Source organism: Fusarium phalaenopsidis, assembly GCF_050370095.1.
Source record: "Fusarium phalaenopsidis strain FUZ10S chromosome Unknown contig_32316, whole genome shotgun sequence".
NCBI classification, from domain to species: Eukaryota; Fungi; Ascomycota; class Sordariomycetes; order Hypocreales; family Nectriaceae; genus Fusarium; species Fusarium phalaenopsidis.
This window is the reverse complement of record NW_028145399.1, coordinates 213,387-230,817: the sequence shown is the minus strand read 5'-3', so window position 1 is coordinate 230,817 and position 17,431 is coordinate 213,387. Positions and strand designations below refer to the sequence as shown.

At 49.7% G+C, this 17,431-nt stretch overlaps 3 protein-coding genes across 3 annotated transcripts; 1 reads left to right on the top strand and 2 right to left on the bottom strand.

Moving 5' to 3' along the window:
• Window positions 1-178: 178 nt before the first annotated feature.
• LRP88_11632 (CFEM domain-containing protein) lies at window positions 179-1,839 on the top strand (the record flags this gene model as incomplete). The annotated part of the gene is made up of 9 exons (XM_083248058.1): window positions 179-259; window positions 317-452; window positions 506-684; window positions 734-770; window positions 825-892; window positions 945-1,208; window positions 1,256-1,374; window positions 1,423-1,490; window positions 1,538-1,839. The coding sequence occupies 9 exons, from the start codon at window positions 179-181 to the stop codon at window positions 1,837-1,839; spliced, it is 1,254 nt and encodes a 417-aa protein (XP_083095488.1).
• A 2,529-nt stretch (window positions 1,840-4,368) lies between these two features.
• On the bottom strand, window positions 4,369-9,101 carry LRP88_11631 (uncharacterized protein; the record flags this gene model as incomplete). Its single annotated transcript, XM_083248057.1, has 2 exons — window positions 4,369-8,929; window positions 9,043-9,101. The coding sequence occupies 2 exons, from the start codon at window positions 9,099-9,101 to the stop codon at window positions 4,369-4,371; spliced, it is 4,620 nt and encodes a 1,539-aa protein (XP_083095487.1).
• Window positions 9,102-14,588: 5,487 nt separating this feature from the next.
• LRP88_11630 (FAD-binding oxidoreductase) lies at window positions 14,589-16,526 on the bottom strand (the record flags this gene model as incomplete). Its single annotated transcript, XM_083248056.1, has 6 exons — window positions 14,589-15,083; window positions 15,131-15,184; window positions 15,235-15,539; window positions 15,589-15,697; window positions 15,925-16,001; window positions 16,052-16,526. The coding sequence occupies 6 exons, from the start codon at window positions 16,524-16,526 to the stop codon at window positions 14,589-14,591; spliced, it is 1,515 nt and encodes a 504-aa protein (XP_083095486.1).
• Between the last annotated feature and the right edge of the window lie 905 nt (window positions 16,527-17,431).

Sequence of the window (17,431 nt, the reverse complement as noted above, 5' to 3'; positions counted from 1 at the left end):
GCGTCTTGAGAAGTGATACGCAAGAGGAGTTTTCTCTTTCCTCGCGTGGGGAAATGCAACGCGCCGGCAACGGCTTCTTGGGGTTGAAATATCAGCGGAGCCGGTTCCGAGTGTTTCTTGTTGTTGGCTGTGCCGCATACTTCCTCGACAACCTTTTGAGTATCGACAACAGCAGACGATGAGGTTCACATTATGGATAGTGTTGGCCGTGGCGGGCCTGGCTACACTTGTACAGGCGCAGGAGATGCCAAAGTGTGCAGTAGGTTACGCGAGGACTGTTCAAAAGAAGAGACCCAGAGTTGCTAACACTTCTCAGAGCGATTGTCTAGTCAAGTTCCTCAAAGACTCGAAATGCGAACCGACCGATTCCGACTGTATCTGCGCCGACACAGTCCTCAATGAGAACGTCGGAGCCTGCACACTCACCAGCTGCACCGTGGTAGAAGCCCTCGGTGCGTCGAACACTCTCCTTTGCGTACATGCGGATTCTAACAGCGATACTCAGCTGCCAGGAATGGAACGGCAACGCTCTGTGGCGAGCCAGTAAGAGACAGGACTCTCATCGCGCCAATTGCGACTGCTGTATCTGGGTCTCTGGCTTTGGCATTCATTGCGCTGCGCGTGTTTGAGTGCCTGTATCATAAGGAGTTTCGATGGGCGGATATTTGCGCTGTTTGTGCAATGGTGAGGGAACGTTACCATTGTTGTCTGCTCAGAGTACTGACCATTGCAGGTGTCTTCCATACCTATGGACGTCTTTGAGTTCTACAGTACGTCGCTGACTGCAGCTTGGTAACCGATCTATCTATACTGACAACCTACAGTGAAGGCCAACGGCTTCGGAAAGGATATCTGGACACTAACTGAGCACCAAATCACAAATGTCGTCAAGGTAACAGCCGCGTCGCAGATTCAGAGTCAACAAGTCTCTAACAAGCCTACAGTACACCTGGATCACACAAGTCTCGTATATCCCAGCCATCTGCCTCACTAAAATCGCCATCATCTCCATCTTCATCCGCGTTTTCCCCAACAAAGTCTTTCAGATGGTATGCTGGGGAACGATAGCACACTGCGCCTTGTTCATGTTGTCGACTACCATTGCTGCTATCCTGGCTTGCGTTCCTGTCGAGGCTGCTTGGACGAACTGGAAGGGAACCAAGGAGGGAGTGTGCTACGATAACAATGCCTTTTGGTGGGCTCACTCGGTAAGTATCTGTTACACCATCAGTGTGATTGGCATTGACTCGAGCAGGCCATCAACATCGTCACGGACTTGTGGATCCTTGCCCTACCCATTCCTCAGCTTCTGAAGCTGCAGTTGGGAAGGAAGAAAAAGATCTATCTGATTCTGATGTTTAGCGTCGGTATCATGTAAGTATACTCTTCGATGACGCTGATGCCGCGACTAATGTTTGATAGTATCACTGTCGTCAGCATCGTCCGCTTTTCTGGTCTCGTCACCTACTCTGCAACCTCGAACCCAACATGTAAATCAGCTCGGTATTGAAAGTCCGATTCAAACTAACGGTTCTAGACAACAACGTCATGGTCGCAACATACAGTGTCATCGAGTGTAATGTCTCCATCATCTGCTGCTGCATGCCTGCTCTCCTCGCATTCCTCCGCCGAGCATACCCCAGCTTGTTTGGCAGCACCAACCGCTCCCTCGAGTATCGATCGAAAAGCATCGGCGGCTCCAAGTCGCCGTTCCCGAGCAATGGAATTCAGAAGAGCGTCACGCAGTCAGTCTCGTACATGCCACGTTCTGACGATTCTGACGTGGTGGAGCTGATGGATGTGGAGGAGAACAAGTCGGACCGATATCACAGGTGGTAGAGGTGGTGACACACGGGTATAGAACATATTTGGTTGTAGTTGATCTCACGATCTTTTCCTAGTACACACAAAATTGAGAGAGGGGATAGTTGGGCTATTCATGATCGCTACTGGATGCTGTAGCTATGCTAGTTGCTACGGACCTAGCTGCAAGCTGGTCGAACTGGCTTGCATCGATGGATTGGCATCCTGGAATGAGAGTCCCTTGACCAACATCAGTCACGCCGCCTTGTTCGGAATATTGTTCGGGGCATTTTTCGGAAATTGGGAGGCAAGACGGAGTGAAGAAGCTGAAAATACATCATGGTGTCGCAAAGGATTGCGGGGTAAATTATAAAGAAGGCGTAGTATAGCTCCATAAAGACTCAACCGAAAGTCAATCTTGGAATTAACCGAATCTACGATCAGTGGGTTCACAAACCCTTGCAGCAGGAGCCATCAAAGGTATCGTTCACGTCTCATCCCCCCGGACAAGCGAGGATCGTGATCGTCGCTCGGGTCAGGCTGCAACAATGCCTCAATTAAGCGAGCCTACACTGGATCCTCTTGACAGCTTGAAGATGCCCAAAGCTCATGGGGCGAATGCGACATTAGTACTAAGGTCAATGTCGCCAAGAGAATCCGTGTTACTGCGATGAATGAGTTTGATACTCGGTCACGGAGAGTAATTCCCCTTGCAAAGAGCAGCATGGAACACTAGCTATGAAGCCCGTAACCCTCAGCTCTCACCCCTTCGCCATTCTTAATACTTTCTATTTGACTGGATATATTTCATTTCATAAACTTTGATACCCGTTAGCCGTTTCTTCTAGTGAACACACTCCCCCTAGACTGACATGACAAAAAGTCTAGGGTACCACTAAGGCGTGAGCGAGGACAAGGGCAACCCACGAATTTTCAAGGAATGTAGAAGTGATATCCTAACGGTTGGATGAACCCCTGTGCGGTTTTACTTTTTTTTATCAGTGTGAGGTAAATATTACTAAAGCAAGATGAAAGCACAACCTGTATCACGTATAGGCATTCGTGTGTAAGGCAACTGAGAACACTTCTGCAGCCCGCTACCCCTCCCACGGTAGCATTGACTGTTGAAATATAAGACCCAACAGGCTTCTGAGTGCTAACCCTTTCTATTTTAACATTGACGCTCTTCCACAGACCTTGTTCAATGGGAAGTCCCATATGTTTAACGATATCTAATGCCAACCCCCGTCAATGGCTTTTTTCTTTGTTATCGTGACCATGGCTTCTTTGGGGACGTCACTACGATACACACAATGCAATTGAAAGGTACGTAACAAACAGCGTGCTGGCATGGTTAGGCAAGCGTTTCGGTTTCTCTTCTCCTAATGACATCAAGATATCCCACTTCACCAGCTACTCCGGGTTTCCTTGACATTATGGACTTGGTCACTCTTCCAAAAGAAGTCATCAGCCACAAGTGATTTGCCCACCCCCACGACATTTCCAGCAGATGGCGTAATATTGGCCGTCACCGTTGCATTGATTGCAATTAGAGATGCGGCCAGTATAACCGCGGACCTTGCCCGTTCCAGAACACGGTGAGCATTGCTGCAAAATACTGCCTCTGCCCGCACAGGCTGAGCAGGATACTTGCTGCTTTTCAAACCGATCAGTTAGAGACAAGCTATGCATGTGAACGGTCGGCCAAGCTTACCTGTGGCATTGTGAAGTTCTAGTATTGTGATGTGGACAGGGCGGGTAGCGTGGGTAGGAGAGACCAAAACACCTTGTAGAAGATTGTGGAAAGAAGAGAGAGCTGGGACGAAGACAGATGGAAACGACGCAGGATATATACACGCGATTACAGCCTGGTTGAGGGAGTAAAGGCAACTCGAGCCGGCATTGACTGAACTGGCATGTCGCTATGGGCCAATGAGCAAAGAGAGGCTATCATGCCGGGCGAGAGGGATGCGTCATGATATCTTTGATTGGGAGTGTTTCTGCAAGCGGCGTGGAGGTGTTGTGATGATACGACGGTTGCATTGGTGTGAGTGCGCAGCCTCGTTTTGTTTGTCTGGTTCTACAGTGATGAGAATGCACACTTCTAGTTTTTCCGAGAAAGTGTGTGCAAACTTAAGTTCAAGGGTGTTTCCACGCTAGAATGCGTCTACTCGTTCTATATTAGGCGCTCAATGTCACAGAAGGTGGGAGTTTTCCGCTCTGAAGCCCCTTGGGTGTATCTACACACTACATACATAATCGTCACAATTGGGGTCATGAGAGGCAATCACAACAGTGATGCAAAAGGTCCTGTCAATTCCGAGATACACGAAAAGCAATGATGACTGCATAAAGCCGTCAACTTGGTCCAATAAGCACCGTCATCACCCACCCCCATCCTTCTTGTTTGACATGTCTGGAGTGGGAGCCTGATCCGGCTCATACTGTGTGCTGTAGTAGATACTCATCTACCATAGGGTTTGCATTTCTAGGCTCCGGCTTCCTCGCCCATTTTAGTGAATGAATTTCGTAACGACAGTGGGTGTGTCCCTTTTCAGACCCTCCTTAATGATTGTCCTCGTCACAACGGTTCTCCTCCAAAACCCCAAAGAAGACCTGATCAAGAGTAGCCCTACTAACACTATAATACTCGATCCCAAGTCTGCTCTTGGCCCTCTCAATCCTCTCCAATACATCCGCTAGCGACAAACTGGTGTCATCCCGACCAAAGGAAATCTCAAACTTCATCTGGCCGTGATGCATAGAGTCCGTATCAATGCTCTTCAAGTTGCGGAACTGGGTATGAACCCAATCCCAGATATTATCCATTTCGACTTGATTGGTGTTTGGTGCGTCACGATGAGCTAGATGTACTGAGTAACCGTCGCCGTATCTCATCTTTAGCTCCTTTGTCGTGCCCTGGGCGAGCATCCTGCCAGCGAGTATTCCAGCTCGGCTCGCAAGGGCATTGGCTTCTTCCATCGAATGAGTTGTTAGCACGAGAGCTCGACCTGGTATCACGGAGGCTAGGGTTCGCCACATCAAGCGTTTACTCAGGGCATCCATTCCGGACGAGGGCTCGTCAAGCAGCAGCACAGTCGGGTTGCCCATCAGTGCGATGCCAAGAACCAGTTTTCTCTTGTTGCCACCTGAAAGCTTGGTTGCCTTTCTGTCAACGTACTGACGAATGCCAAGACCATCAAGAATAATGTCAATGTTGTGATTCGGGTTACTAATTCCGCGAATCTCAGCGTAGAAACGCAAGTGTTCACCAACCGTCATGGTGTCCAGTGGATCAATCTGTGGACAAACTCCCATCTTAGACCTGGCTTGAGCACGGTGTTTGACCATCGAAATACCATCGACTGAGATTTCGGCATCGCGGTTACTAGGCGGAAGATCACCTTGGATCATGGAGAGGCAGGTCGTCTTGCCTGCTCCGTTCGGGCCGAGAAGAGCGAAACACTCGCCTTTGGGAACTCCGAAACTGACATCTTGGACAGCAAATTCACGCTTGAACTTCTTCTGCAGACCCATAACCTCCAGACAGTTACCCTTAATTGTCGAGGTTCCGTTGCGGCGTGATCCCAACTCGAGCTCCATAGGGTCACCATCTCCGTTGTTGGGTTTTGACTTGGGTCGTTGGAAGTGGAAGCTGAAGCCCAAGTCGTTCCAAAGCAGAACGGCTAAGAGTATAAGGGATTGGATAACGAGGTAGAGGATGGGTCCTCCATATATGTCGATGGCGCCTGGATAAGACGCGAAGTCTCTTCCCTGACAAGAAATCCCCCACAAGTTGATGGACAAGTAAATCGAGCGACCCAAGCTGGCTACAGGCGACACAGCACCCATGACATAGAAGATGGTGTTCAGAATGGAGCTTTGGTCTGCCGGATCCTGAAACGTGAAAGTTGTGGTGTTGGCGATGAAGAAGATCAGGTAGAACAATACTTGGACTCCCGCTGAAATGGCAAAGACAGCCAGCTGAGACTTAGCTCTTAACGATAAGACATAAGAAAAGAGTGTTGAAGTGATTCCGTAGAGAAGCAGCACCGTGAAGAGATACTCGAGATGGTACCAAACTCTTGACATGGCTGCAAAGATAATTGTAGCGACTGTGCTGACCAGCAACGTCACCAAAAAGTCAAACGCAAGATATGCCAGCCATAGAGACAACGCATGTACTCCATTGTTGTAGTGCATCGCTCTAATACCTCGAAGCCTTTCAAAAGTTGGATACAATCCGAGAAATGCTGGGTACACGGCCATGGCTAGAGCAAAGCTGGTTAAGAAGATGAACAAGTCTCCAATGCTCCCAGAATATGGAACTGCGAGAACCTTGCAGTTGCTCGAGATGCTGACATTGAGGAGTTCGATATCGATTAAGTTCTGAACTGTGTGTCCAAATACCAGAGGTCCATCTGCGCGCCAGGCAAAAGTTGGCTCATCTCCCAGGAAGAAACCTCCAGGTGTCAGGTTGGCGTATTGTGCCTTAACCTCCTGATGAAATTGATCAAGAGTATCGACGAGGGTTACAGATCCTCCAGGGCTCTTTCGGATAGTGTCCATGGCGGCTTCTGAGAGCTGGTCTTCCGGACCGGCCACGATTCGATAGGATTGTGGGGATGTTGAGTCTGAGCTTGACTTGAGCGATTCGATGCTGGGGTCGCAACTTGTTGCAGGGAGTCCACCGATAAAGATTGAAGCACAACCTGCAGCAATGATAGGTATGGCAATGGCTACCAGGTATGGCGTCGGGTTCTTGCGGAAGATAGCGAATCTCTTGGAGAAGAGCACCTTGGCTTGAGTAAAGACAGTCGTTCGCTTTCCGGTCAGGAGGTTTTGGATCGAGGACCCCTTGTTGCGTGATGACCCTACCAAGGAAGCAGATGAGTCGCCAGAGATATCTCGCTGGTGACGGGGATTTCTCCGGGACTGACGCCCTGGCTTTGCAGAGTCTTCATCTGCAATCTTGAGAAAGACATCTTCAAGCGTTGGGCCATCTACTTGATACTCGGTCACATCGTCTGCTTCCAACCTCCGTAAGAGACGACATGTGTTTTCAGAACTCCCAGACAGATAGACCGTCTCTTCGTCGTGTTTCGTGTGAAGTTCGTCGCCATACACTTGATGCTCGGTCGACCCTAGTGGATGGTAGACGTGGATGCGATATCCCAGGCCCAGAGTTTGTTTCAACTCAACTGAAGTGCCGGTGGCTTTGAGTGAGCCATTAGAGAGGGTTGCAAGCCGATCAGCCAGTAAATCAGCTTCGTCAAGGAAGTGAGTGGTAAGAAGGATTGTGCGTCGACCACGTTGAGCGAGTAGAATATCCCAGAGTTTCCTTCGAGAAAGAGGATCGACACCGGAAGAGACCTCATCAACGCAACAGACTGTGGAGTCACCAACCAGCATGAGAGCTAGTTGTAGCTTGCGTTTTTGGCCACCAGAAAGAGCGTTGGCGCATGTTGACCTTTTCTTGGATAGGTCGCATCCTTCGATGAGTCTCTTGATTTGAGTTGCCGAAGAATGCCCTCTAGTGTTCTTGATACCATCAAAGACGTGGATGTGTTCCTCCACGGTGAGTTCATCCCAGAGGACATTCTTCTGGGGACAGTAGCCAAGCTTTCCGCCACTCATCTCGTAGCTCAGTGATATCTCGCCATCAGAAGCAGAATGCATGCCAGCAATGGCGTCCAGAGTGGTTGATTTGCCGCTGCCGTTGGCGCCGAGAAGGACCATAATCTCTCCTCGGAAGGCCTCAAGGCCAAGGCTCCGAACAGCGTGCACCGAGTTCAGTGGCCTCTTCAAAAAGTGTGACAGAACTCGTTGCGTGAATCGCGGCTGGTAGGTCTTTGTAAACTTGTCAAGTCGTACCGCCACCGGAGAGTTGGGAGGTCCAATTTTGCGGTTAGCTGAGGCCGCTCCGAATAATGCTCTCTCAACGAAAGTACCGAGTAGAGGGTAAATGATGGCATGAAGGATGGAAAACAGCCAGAAGACAATGACGGGGCTGGTGGACTTGGAGTCCGGAGCTGATCCGACGAAACTTGCGCCCTTGCCGTGTCTCTCCCACCGTGCCATGAGAACTACAAGGTAGACAAAGTTCATGGGAGGGAAAAGAAGGGATAGAATAGCCACCAGCCAAGTTTGAAGGTTGCCAGAGACTTGAGCTAGGATGGCAAAGACAAGACCGATGAGTACCGAGATGATTCCGCTCAGTTGTGCCTTTCGAAAGAAGCTTCCGATAAACATTGTAAAACCAGTCAAAGACAGTCCACAGAGGATCACGGAAAGGATGGGAATGACCATCGTGGTCTTTTTGAACGCCATGCTTCCCATGATAGCACCCATAACAATCCATCCGGGACCGTAAAGAATGACAAAAGCAAGGTAATGGGCCAAGAGACGAACCGCCTGGGGCTGCCATGTTGGTTCGTTGGGCATCATGGTATCGAGAAGTTGCGCCAGTCCTAGCTCTCGCTCGGTGGCCATGACGCCGGCGAGCTGGTAGAGAACACCGATTAAGGCGAGGTAGAAGAGAATTGCCAGAACGGAGATGATGTTTTTCATGTATTGCTCGTCGATGAATTTCTTTTGCTCCTCATTTGATCGGCTCGTGAAGGGATATTCGAGGACTTTGGTGGACAGAACGTCTTTGGAAACGGTCGAGTCGATGCTGCCGATGGCAAAGTCGATGGCGTGTTGTAATGGGAGACTGTAGACTTGGGCATCATTGTCCGACTTGTCAGTGTTAATGCCAGAGCCTCCCAGAGAGCCGTCGGTTTGGAGAGTGTAGTTCCAAATGCCCCATTCTCCTTCAGAAGGTGAAGAGTGGAAGACTACCGCAGCAACGCAAGTCGAAGAACCCTGGCCAGAAGTACTGCACAGAACCCCGAGGTCGCTTTCACTCTTGACAATCTTGATGTTGATGTCCGAATCGTGAAGGGGCTCGGTGACGTTGGAAATGACATTGTCGATATCGCCTCCTGTGAAGCCGTTGTTGACAAAGACGATGCGATCTCGGTGTCCGGTTACGGCACTGATAGCCTGAGGAAGCGTTCGAATAGCAAGAGGTGGTCTGATTCCGTAGGTCGACGGAGGAAAGAAGAGGTTTTTTGTGTAGCATCTGGTTAAGTTAGCATTGCCTTTCTTCCGACAGTGAGGGCGACTTGCAAAAAGACGACAAAAAGCAGTGGCAGGACGAAAGCGCGAAGAGGAGTCCATATCCATTTCCGAAACAGAATAATTCTCAAGTCCTTGGCCGTCAAGCTCCAAAGCTGTCGCAAAAAAAGCCCCATCGTAGAAATAGCGGATGAAGCTGGTTCAAGTTGTTGATGGTCACCTCATCGACACATGATGGTCCAACGTTCTTATAGAGATGGATTCGAAGAATAAGCTTAAATGATTGACGTTAAAGACGCGCGTTGAATTGTCTAAAATTGGAGGCACAAAGCTGATTGATCATGTTTTGCATCGAGGCGTCGTCAACTTGGTGGTTACCGGCTCGAACGGGATTCCGCTCCCGGAGTGTTGGGCTTACAGGAGTGGTTGATGGAGGTGGTGATCCCTGTCTCTAAGCCTCGATAGTCGGAATTTCGGAGCCCGGTCCGACCTGATCAACATTGAACCCTCAGATTATTTGATTTGCCGGCCATCGGGATTTTATTGTCATAGAAATTCCGTGTTAAGGGATTCTGATCAGGTGGCAGTGTCGTATTAAGAGGTGTTGTTTTCACGCTTCAGGTATCGCAGTCATGCTTGACGAATTCATAGCGCTGATTTTTGTTTGTTTATTTTCAGTGCTTTGTTGATTCTTGCTGGCAACCTCTCGTTAATAGTTCATGCAACATCATTAATCTCAACTTGAATCAATCGTTTTCAGCCTTGACATAATCTCACCTAGAACACACCATGCCCAATCCCGCGCCTGCCAAGCCACCCACGCGGCCGTAAAAAAGCATGTAACGCTAAACCAGCCAGCCCTCTGCAGTTATCACGGCAAAATAGACCAAGTCATAGGCAGAAAAGCATCATAAGTAATTAAATAGTATTAGAAAGTAAATATATTATTATTTCCCTTATTTATCTTTTATTTTACTTATGTTTAGACGATATAGCTATACTTTTCTACTATCTTAGCTAAGCGTAGGCGTCTTGGAGGATGCTGGTCCTTGCTTCCGGGCAAAAGATGATCCACCGCATTTCCTTGGAGGCGGAGGTGGGAGCTTCGCGACCCGACTCAACTGTTGGTCCTTTCACAACTCATCCTTCATCGAACTTCTTTTAATAGACCAACCCTCGCCGAATGCTACTCTTCAAACCATGACAGAATTTGCAGGCTATAAAGCGTTCCTTCAGGCTCTTGCCATCCAAAACTCAAACTTGGTGTCCGAAATCAACCAACTAGCTATTGAACTGCGTATTAATATCACCCGGCAAGATGAAGTTTACACCAAGATCAAGACGCTTTTGTTGAAAATGTACGACTCAATCGCCATGCTTAGCAAGCAGACTCGCCATCCCGACGTACGAAATCCAGACATCCTTCCCGTCTGGAGATCCTTTCTAGCGCCCATCACCGCCCTCTCCCAGCTTCCGTCGGGACATTTCCTCTCTGCACGCATGATCCTTTACTTGTCCAGCGGGCTATTGAATCAGCGTTCTCTAGATCTGAAATTCTCCAAAATTGGATCTGCAATAGAGGGCCGACCAGTGTTTCGACTGTGCAGGGCAATTGACGACACCTTGCTTGCATCTCTGCGCTATATCTGGACCGCGAGTGGCGAGAGTGAAAGATTCGATTGGGTCTTTACACAATATACTTTACAACCTCAAGATGATCTCCAAGATGGAGCGAGTCGCTTACGAAAGCTTGCCCAAGCGCTCTCGCCGGAGGCACTGGCTGCCATGAACGGGATCGAGGGACGCCGGTTCATATGGGCAATGTCAACAGACGAGCGAGAAGGAGATCTTGAAGACTGGAAGCCGTTCAGAGGGAGTCTACCAGGTGACGCCACAGAATGTGCGAGATATTCCGTCCCGGATGACGACCAAGTGAAGCCTGGGGAATGTTTCTGGAAACAAATCGGCTCCGATGGCCCGATCCGACAACGGTTTCGCTACTATTCCACAGTATCCGACCATCTCCGCCCAGCCAGTTTCAGACTATGCTTTTTTCATGAGTATATCGAGTTTCTTGATCGTTCGCGTCGGTTTGTCTTGGACACGCGAAAAACGATGGAGCCTTGTTTGACAGAGGCGGAATATACTCTGGTGCACAAGGCACTCGTAAAGGTCAATATGCCCCCAGAGATACGGCGGAACATTATCAACTACCTAGAGCTTCCGAAAAGACATCCTTACCTCCGGCATTTTGATATTGCCAAAGCATACGCTCCCTTTCCGGACAATGAACGGTCGTGTGAAACGTGTTTGGAACCGACAGCGACAGACAGAGACAAGTTGACTTGTCCGGAGTCGACCTTTTTCGTGTGGAATTTTGCTCTCCGCGCATTTCTTGCTTTTCATCGACGTTCGCCCAACGGTAACATGGCGCTTTGCAAGTATGGTATTGATTGCCAGGGCCACCATAACGACGATGACTGGGAGGTTAAAAACGAGGAGGACTTTGTGAACCTGATCGAAGGAATCGTAAAGGAACGGTGTGGGCATGACACCACTCTGGATCAAGTCGGTTTGGGTCCAAGCAAGGATATCACAGCCATGAGCCCAACGCAAGCTGAAGCATTAGAGCTGAGGCTCATACAGCCCAGGGGTCCCCTTGAGGATGCAGCGGCCGAGTTGATGAGCGCCGGTGGCTTCCGCGGGTTAGTTAACTCGATGCTTTACGGTAGGGTGCTTGTTGCATTGTCGGCGAATCGGTACAAGTACCCTGCACAGTGGGGATTGGCTAGGGATCGGGGGGAGTATCTGAAGGCGATGCGTCTTGTTTGGACACTCCGGAGTGAGCGTAACGCAGACTCACGTTGAGCGGCCCGGTTGATCAAGATGCGTTTTGGGATAGACGGCTTGACCTACTTGAGATCTACAATCATATTTCTCTGGAAGCTATTAGGTATATCAGGGGATGTTTTATGTTTGTCTACTGGTATTTGCGAAGTGTGGCACACAATAAACTACTATATAACGGCAAAACTAGAAGATACCTTCTGCAAGTACGGCGGCAATTGGAGCCTTGTTTGCTGCTTCACACGAAACTTGTAGTAATCACACACGGAATTCTGCGCCTTCAAGTGTTTCTCCTCCACACTGACACTGACACGTAGTTTAGGTACCCACACCTTCTCAAATCACTACAGATTTGCGCACATCATTCGCCAGCACTGCCGCAATCTCATTCTTGGCCATAGCCTTGGGCACACAGTTGGGCAGAATTGCCCTCTGAGGCTTTTCCCACACAGCACTTGCAATTTTGTGATGGCAACTCAACTTCTTTCATTTTAACTCCATTCATAGGCCCTTTGGACGTCTCTCAACATTTCTACGCCCAACCATGGCAACTTCTCCAGAGCTCTTACCTCCGGAGATCACCCCAAATGAGGCTGATCTGAACGAGATCACTGGAGACGACACCACGGAACTAACTACATCGGCCCCTCTCAACTCGTCATCCGTGCCTGTTGCCGACATGGTTGGACATCCGCTCACTAGGCCCTGCCGGCAGTGGGAGTGGTTAAACGCAGTGTTGAAATCCCAAGTTCGCGATAATTACAAACCAAGTAAAGACCATGAGTCCCTCGTATCGCTTGACCATTGTGTGGAACCGTGCCAGCAGTGCCAAATTCTCTCGCACTTCTATCGTGGGTTTAATGGAAGCGGTTCGGAAGCAGTCATAGTTACATGGCTGTCTATTGAGGAAACTTCGTTTTTAAGATTCGAGCAAAGGTTTTTTTCGAAGCATTGTGCAACCCTATCCGCAATTGGCAGTGAGTGATGTTCCTTCTATAGTGTAACTTGGGTAGATATTTATCATATTGACACCCATAGGTACTCCAAATCCGTGGGGTCTCCACGGCCTGTTGCCATCGGCAGAGTCAACAGGGTCTTCCGCTTGTATGCGTCTTCTTCGCCGATGGCTAGACGACTGTATCAACAATCATCCGTCATGCGGGTCACCAGACGATCCAGTCCTACCGACCCGAGTTCTGGATTTGGGCCTAGATTCATCTACCAGGGTATCACTGTGGGAACCAAGGGGTAGGACAGGTCGATATGCGTGCCTCAGCTACTGCTGGGGAAAGTCCGAGTTTACGGTGACGATACCAGGCAACTTTAGAAAACACCTGGAAAGGGGAATTGAACTTAAGGACCTCCCACAAACGTTTCGAGACGCCGTCGAGGTCGCCCGGGAACTGAAGGTGCGATATCTGTGGATTGACGCCCTCTGCATCATCCAGAAGGAGGCCGATCACAAAGACTGGAAGCGCGAATGCGGCAATATGGCCAGCATTTACCGCAACTCCTACGTAACTATAGCTGCGGCGTGGGCAAACTCAGCCAACAGCGGCTGTTTCATTACACCAGATCCCGGCGTTACCATTGGACCTGTCATGATGCGCGACATGTACCATTCTCCCTTTAAACCGACTCCAGAAGATTTAACCAACTTCCCTATATTCACAAGAGCATGGACTTTTCAGGAGCGATTGTTGGCACGCAGGGTAATCTACTTCGGCCGACAAGAGATAGTGTGGGATTGCATCACAAAACGCGCATGCGAATGTGGAGGAGTAGCGGATTGGTGGCAATCGCTCACGAAGCTCGAGTTCCATAACCAGGCCACCAGGGAGAGCATTGGTGGACTGTGGCGTAGGTTGATCGAGCAATACTCGCCATTGCAATTAACATGTCCCAGTGACAAGCTCCCAGCTCTATCTGGATTGGCGCAAGCCATGACGCTTAGGAGTCAAGAGAGCTACTTGGCGGGACTCTGGAAAGATACCTTGTTGATTGACATGTGTTGGATTGCGGGCTCTCCAAAAGCAAATGAACCGCTACAAGCGAGATGGCGGGCGCCGAGTTGGTCATGGGCCTCAATCGATGGACCTATAAATTACCCTTCGGGGCTATGTTATGGAGAGCTCAAAGAGTCTGGGAAGGGGCACGCGCTGGTTCGTGAGGCCAAGTGCACTCCAGCAGGCCCTTCGCTGACGGGTCAAGTCAACGACGGGTTTGTTACGCTGGATGGGTTTTTAATTCCTGCAAGTTTCAAATTTGGGGCGATTTATGCTAATTATTCAGGGCTGGAATCCTTACGTCTGGAGTGGTACCCTGACCGGGCCTATGAGCTTGAAGAGATGGCAGTCATTTATCTTATTCCAATGATGACAAGCCTGGGGCTTGGCGATCGGGACTTCCACGGGCTTGTCGTCAAGCGCTACGGGCAGGGTAGAGAGATGACACGGGTAGGACTAGCGACCCGCAAGGAGGAGGAGAGTGATAAACTTGATTTTAGCTTCTTGCATTGTGAAAAGCAGGTAATTAAGATAGTTTAAGTAGTATCCGGGCCCTAGTTGCGCGTTCAAACCCATCAGTGAGTCAATCAAGGCCTTGACTCTCGTTCGGTGACGAGTTTGTGGCTCAGCTTAGACCAGCAGGAACTTAGCTCCAGAAACGAAAATAGATTTTAACATGTTCGGTTTTGTCCCCGAGTTTACTGCTATCATTACAAAGTCTACGGCCGTTGCTCAAACCAACAGGCTGAGTATTGCCTCTAGTCATCAGCATCAGGCAAGACTCCTCTTATAGTAACACAGGAAGCGAATCTAGTACTTGAATCCACCGACTCTCGTCCTCAGAACACCCTCAGGATCCGCCTTAAGCTGAAGGGCCTTGAACCTGGCATAGTCCTTGTAACTCCCCGTAACATTCTGATCCGCCATAGCATCATTCATAAATAAGGGCAGATACTGGTCCGCAGATTGTCCGTCAGACTCAAGCCATTCTGGAATTCTCGTCTCGATCCAATCCGTCAAGTCCCTGGTGAACTGGGGCACAATGTCATCCTGGGCCTTGTCGGTCCAGCTGCACTGGAGCTCCAAGATGATGCGATCAGGATCATTCTTGGTGAGGCCCATGGCGTTGCCGCCTCGTTGCTCGGAGTGCTTTCCGATGATGGATGTGAGGGGTTGGAAGTCGACGGAGCATTGAGAGGCTAGGTTGAGGGGGTTAGAGAAGTACTTCTTAGAGATGGACTTCATCTTGTCTGAGATTTCGTCGTAGATGCCGGGGCGAGAGGCGACGTATGGGATTGTGATCGTCTAGACGTGTTAGATGGGGTTAGAAGTAGAGAGGTATAGTCACATACTCTGAATGATTGTCTCGAATTCAGGAGGGAAACTCCAAATCCGTTGGCTTTGAGCTAATTTCATGTTACTTAAATGCGCCTTGCCAGTCTTGCGGGTAACTCACCAGCTTGGGATAAGGCTGCGTCTTTGTCGTAGAAACCAAACTCTTGATCTTCAAGAACTTGGCAAACGGCCCAGTAGTCGGTGGCTTCTGGCCATGGTAGAAGTAAAACACAAAGAAAGACCTTGCAGCCCCAAGAGTGTAAAGATTGCTAACGATAATTGCAGCCTTGTTGTCCTGGTTGTTGTAAGGAGTGAACTCGTGCAGAGCCTCAAAGATCTCGTCCGACTTGGACTCGTCGTAGATGCGGATGCCGCCCCAGACTTCGTTGACGGGGTAGGCCTTGATGGTGAATTGCGTGACGACGCCTGAAGTTTGTTAGTTGTGTAATCATTGGTAGGCCATAGAGGGACCAACCGAATTGGCTACCGCTGCCTCGCATGGCAACGGCGAGCTCGGGTTGTTTGGCAGCATCGACATGGACGATGGCGCCATTTGCGGTGACGACTTCCCAGCCAACGATGTTCTTTGACGGATGTTAGCACTATTCCAAAGGCGTTGGCGATATACGTCTCCATCAGCCACAATAGCCAAGACGGATACATGACGGCATCAAAGCCCAAACACAATAAGCTCGATCTTATTAACCTTTCATGGCTGCCGCCATGGAAATTCGGGCATAGAAAGACGAGCATTGGAGTGCAAGATGCCACGTCGCCGTTTCTCAAGGGAACAAGGGCAACGTCGACTTACATCAGCAGCGAGACCATACTGGGAGCTCAGGAAAGATATGCCTCCCTGGAGAAGAAGACCTCCAACTCCAACAACACCTAAGCCTAGTCAATACACAAGTTCATCTCAAAGATAGTCTCTGACTCACCTAGGCGACCGCCAACCACGGCAACACCTTCTTTGTTGAGCTCAGAGATAACATCGTTCCATTCTCCACCCGGCTTCACGTACGCGACGCCATTGTCCCTATCATATGTCGCCCCCTTGATTTCCGCAAGAGAAATGAGCACCCCATTGCTGACCGTCGCATGTCCAGCATTGGGATCGTGTCCGCCACTCTTGACCGCAAACTTAACGTCGGGGTACTTATTCAAGATCTTGACGGCCGTCGAGACGTGCTCGGCCGACTGTGGGACGACAATGCAGGCAGACTTGATGCCGCGTAGGAGGGTGGACCAGTAGTCGGATTGTTGGGAGTTGTAGTTGATGCTGATGGGGAAGAAGACGCGCTTTGGCAGGGCCTTGGATATTTCCTCACAGGCGTCTTCAGTGGGAGTGGTACTTGGAGCCGCCCAAGCCACCGCTGAAAGCAGCGAGAGAACTGACAGCCGGTGGAACAACATTTTGATGGAGTTGTTGCGTGGAGCCGTCAGAGAACAGGTTGGCTAGAGTAATAAACGCCTCCAAGCCATATTTAATAACAGACATCGGCTTTGTGCAAAGGATCTGTCGGATCATGTATATCCGCGTTGTCATGTTATGCCCACAAATTGCAAGGGCTTCATGCGGGACGTGTTCTATCACCTTGACTGAATGCCGCGTTTGCTAAGGGGAGACTTGCGGCTCAGGGCTGAGCCTTCCACGATACTTGGCCCAAGGGGAACTCTGCTGCATACTCAAAGTACCTGCACAGATCCTCTTTGTTAGCACTTAACATCATCCACCCCTGAGCTGTAATTAGATTTGGAGGCGCTCAGTCTCTACCGGTGGGTACGCTAAGATGAGCGAGTCTATCGTTTCACGGCAGTTGGTGATCTCACGACCAGAAATGACTGCATTTGTATTAAAGTTTCCACCCTGACTCGTGTCCTCTTTAAGCGAGGAGAGGCTGACATAAATATAAAAGAACTGGTCAGTTATCAATTCCGCTGAAGCCGGTTGGAATATTGTCTCACGTCAAAGTGGCTTACCCGAGGTCAAAACGCGGCCCACTCAGCGCGTTTAGCTCCACCGCTTTGACAATCCTTTGCTTCTTCTAAAGTCTATGAAACAGACAAGTCCATGCCTTCTGCTTTTTATAAGAGATGTTTGAGACAAAGATTGTTCCTTATCTTCCTGCCGTGTCGTTTGTTTCACGAAACACGTTGATCTCTCCCGGATATCTGGAATCGCCATGTTTTTTGTCGATCGCGTGACCGGGTCTCAAATCAGCCGGCGTGGCATTGCAACGTCAAGCGACCGGGTAGGATGTAATACCTGGCGATCATAATCTGCTCATTCCCTTTCGGCCGCTGGGTTCGGGGTCTTC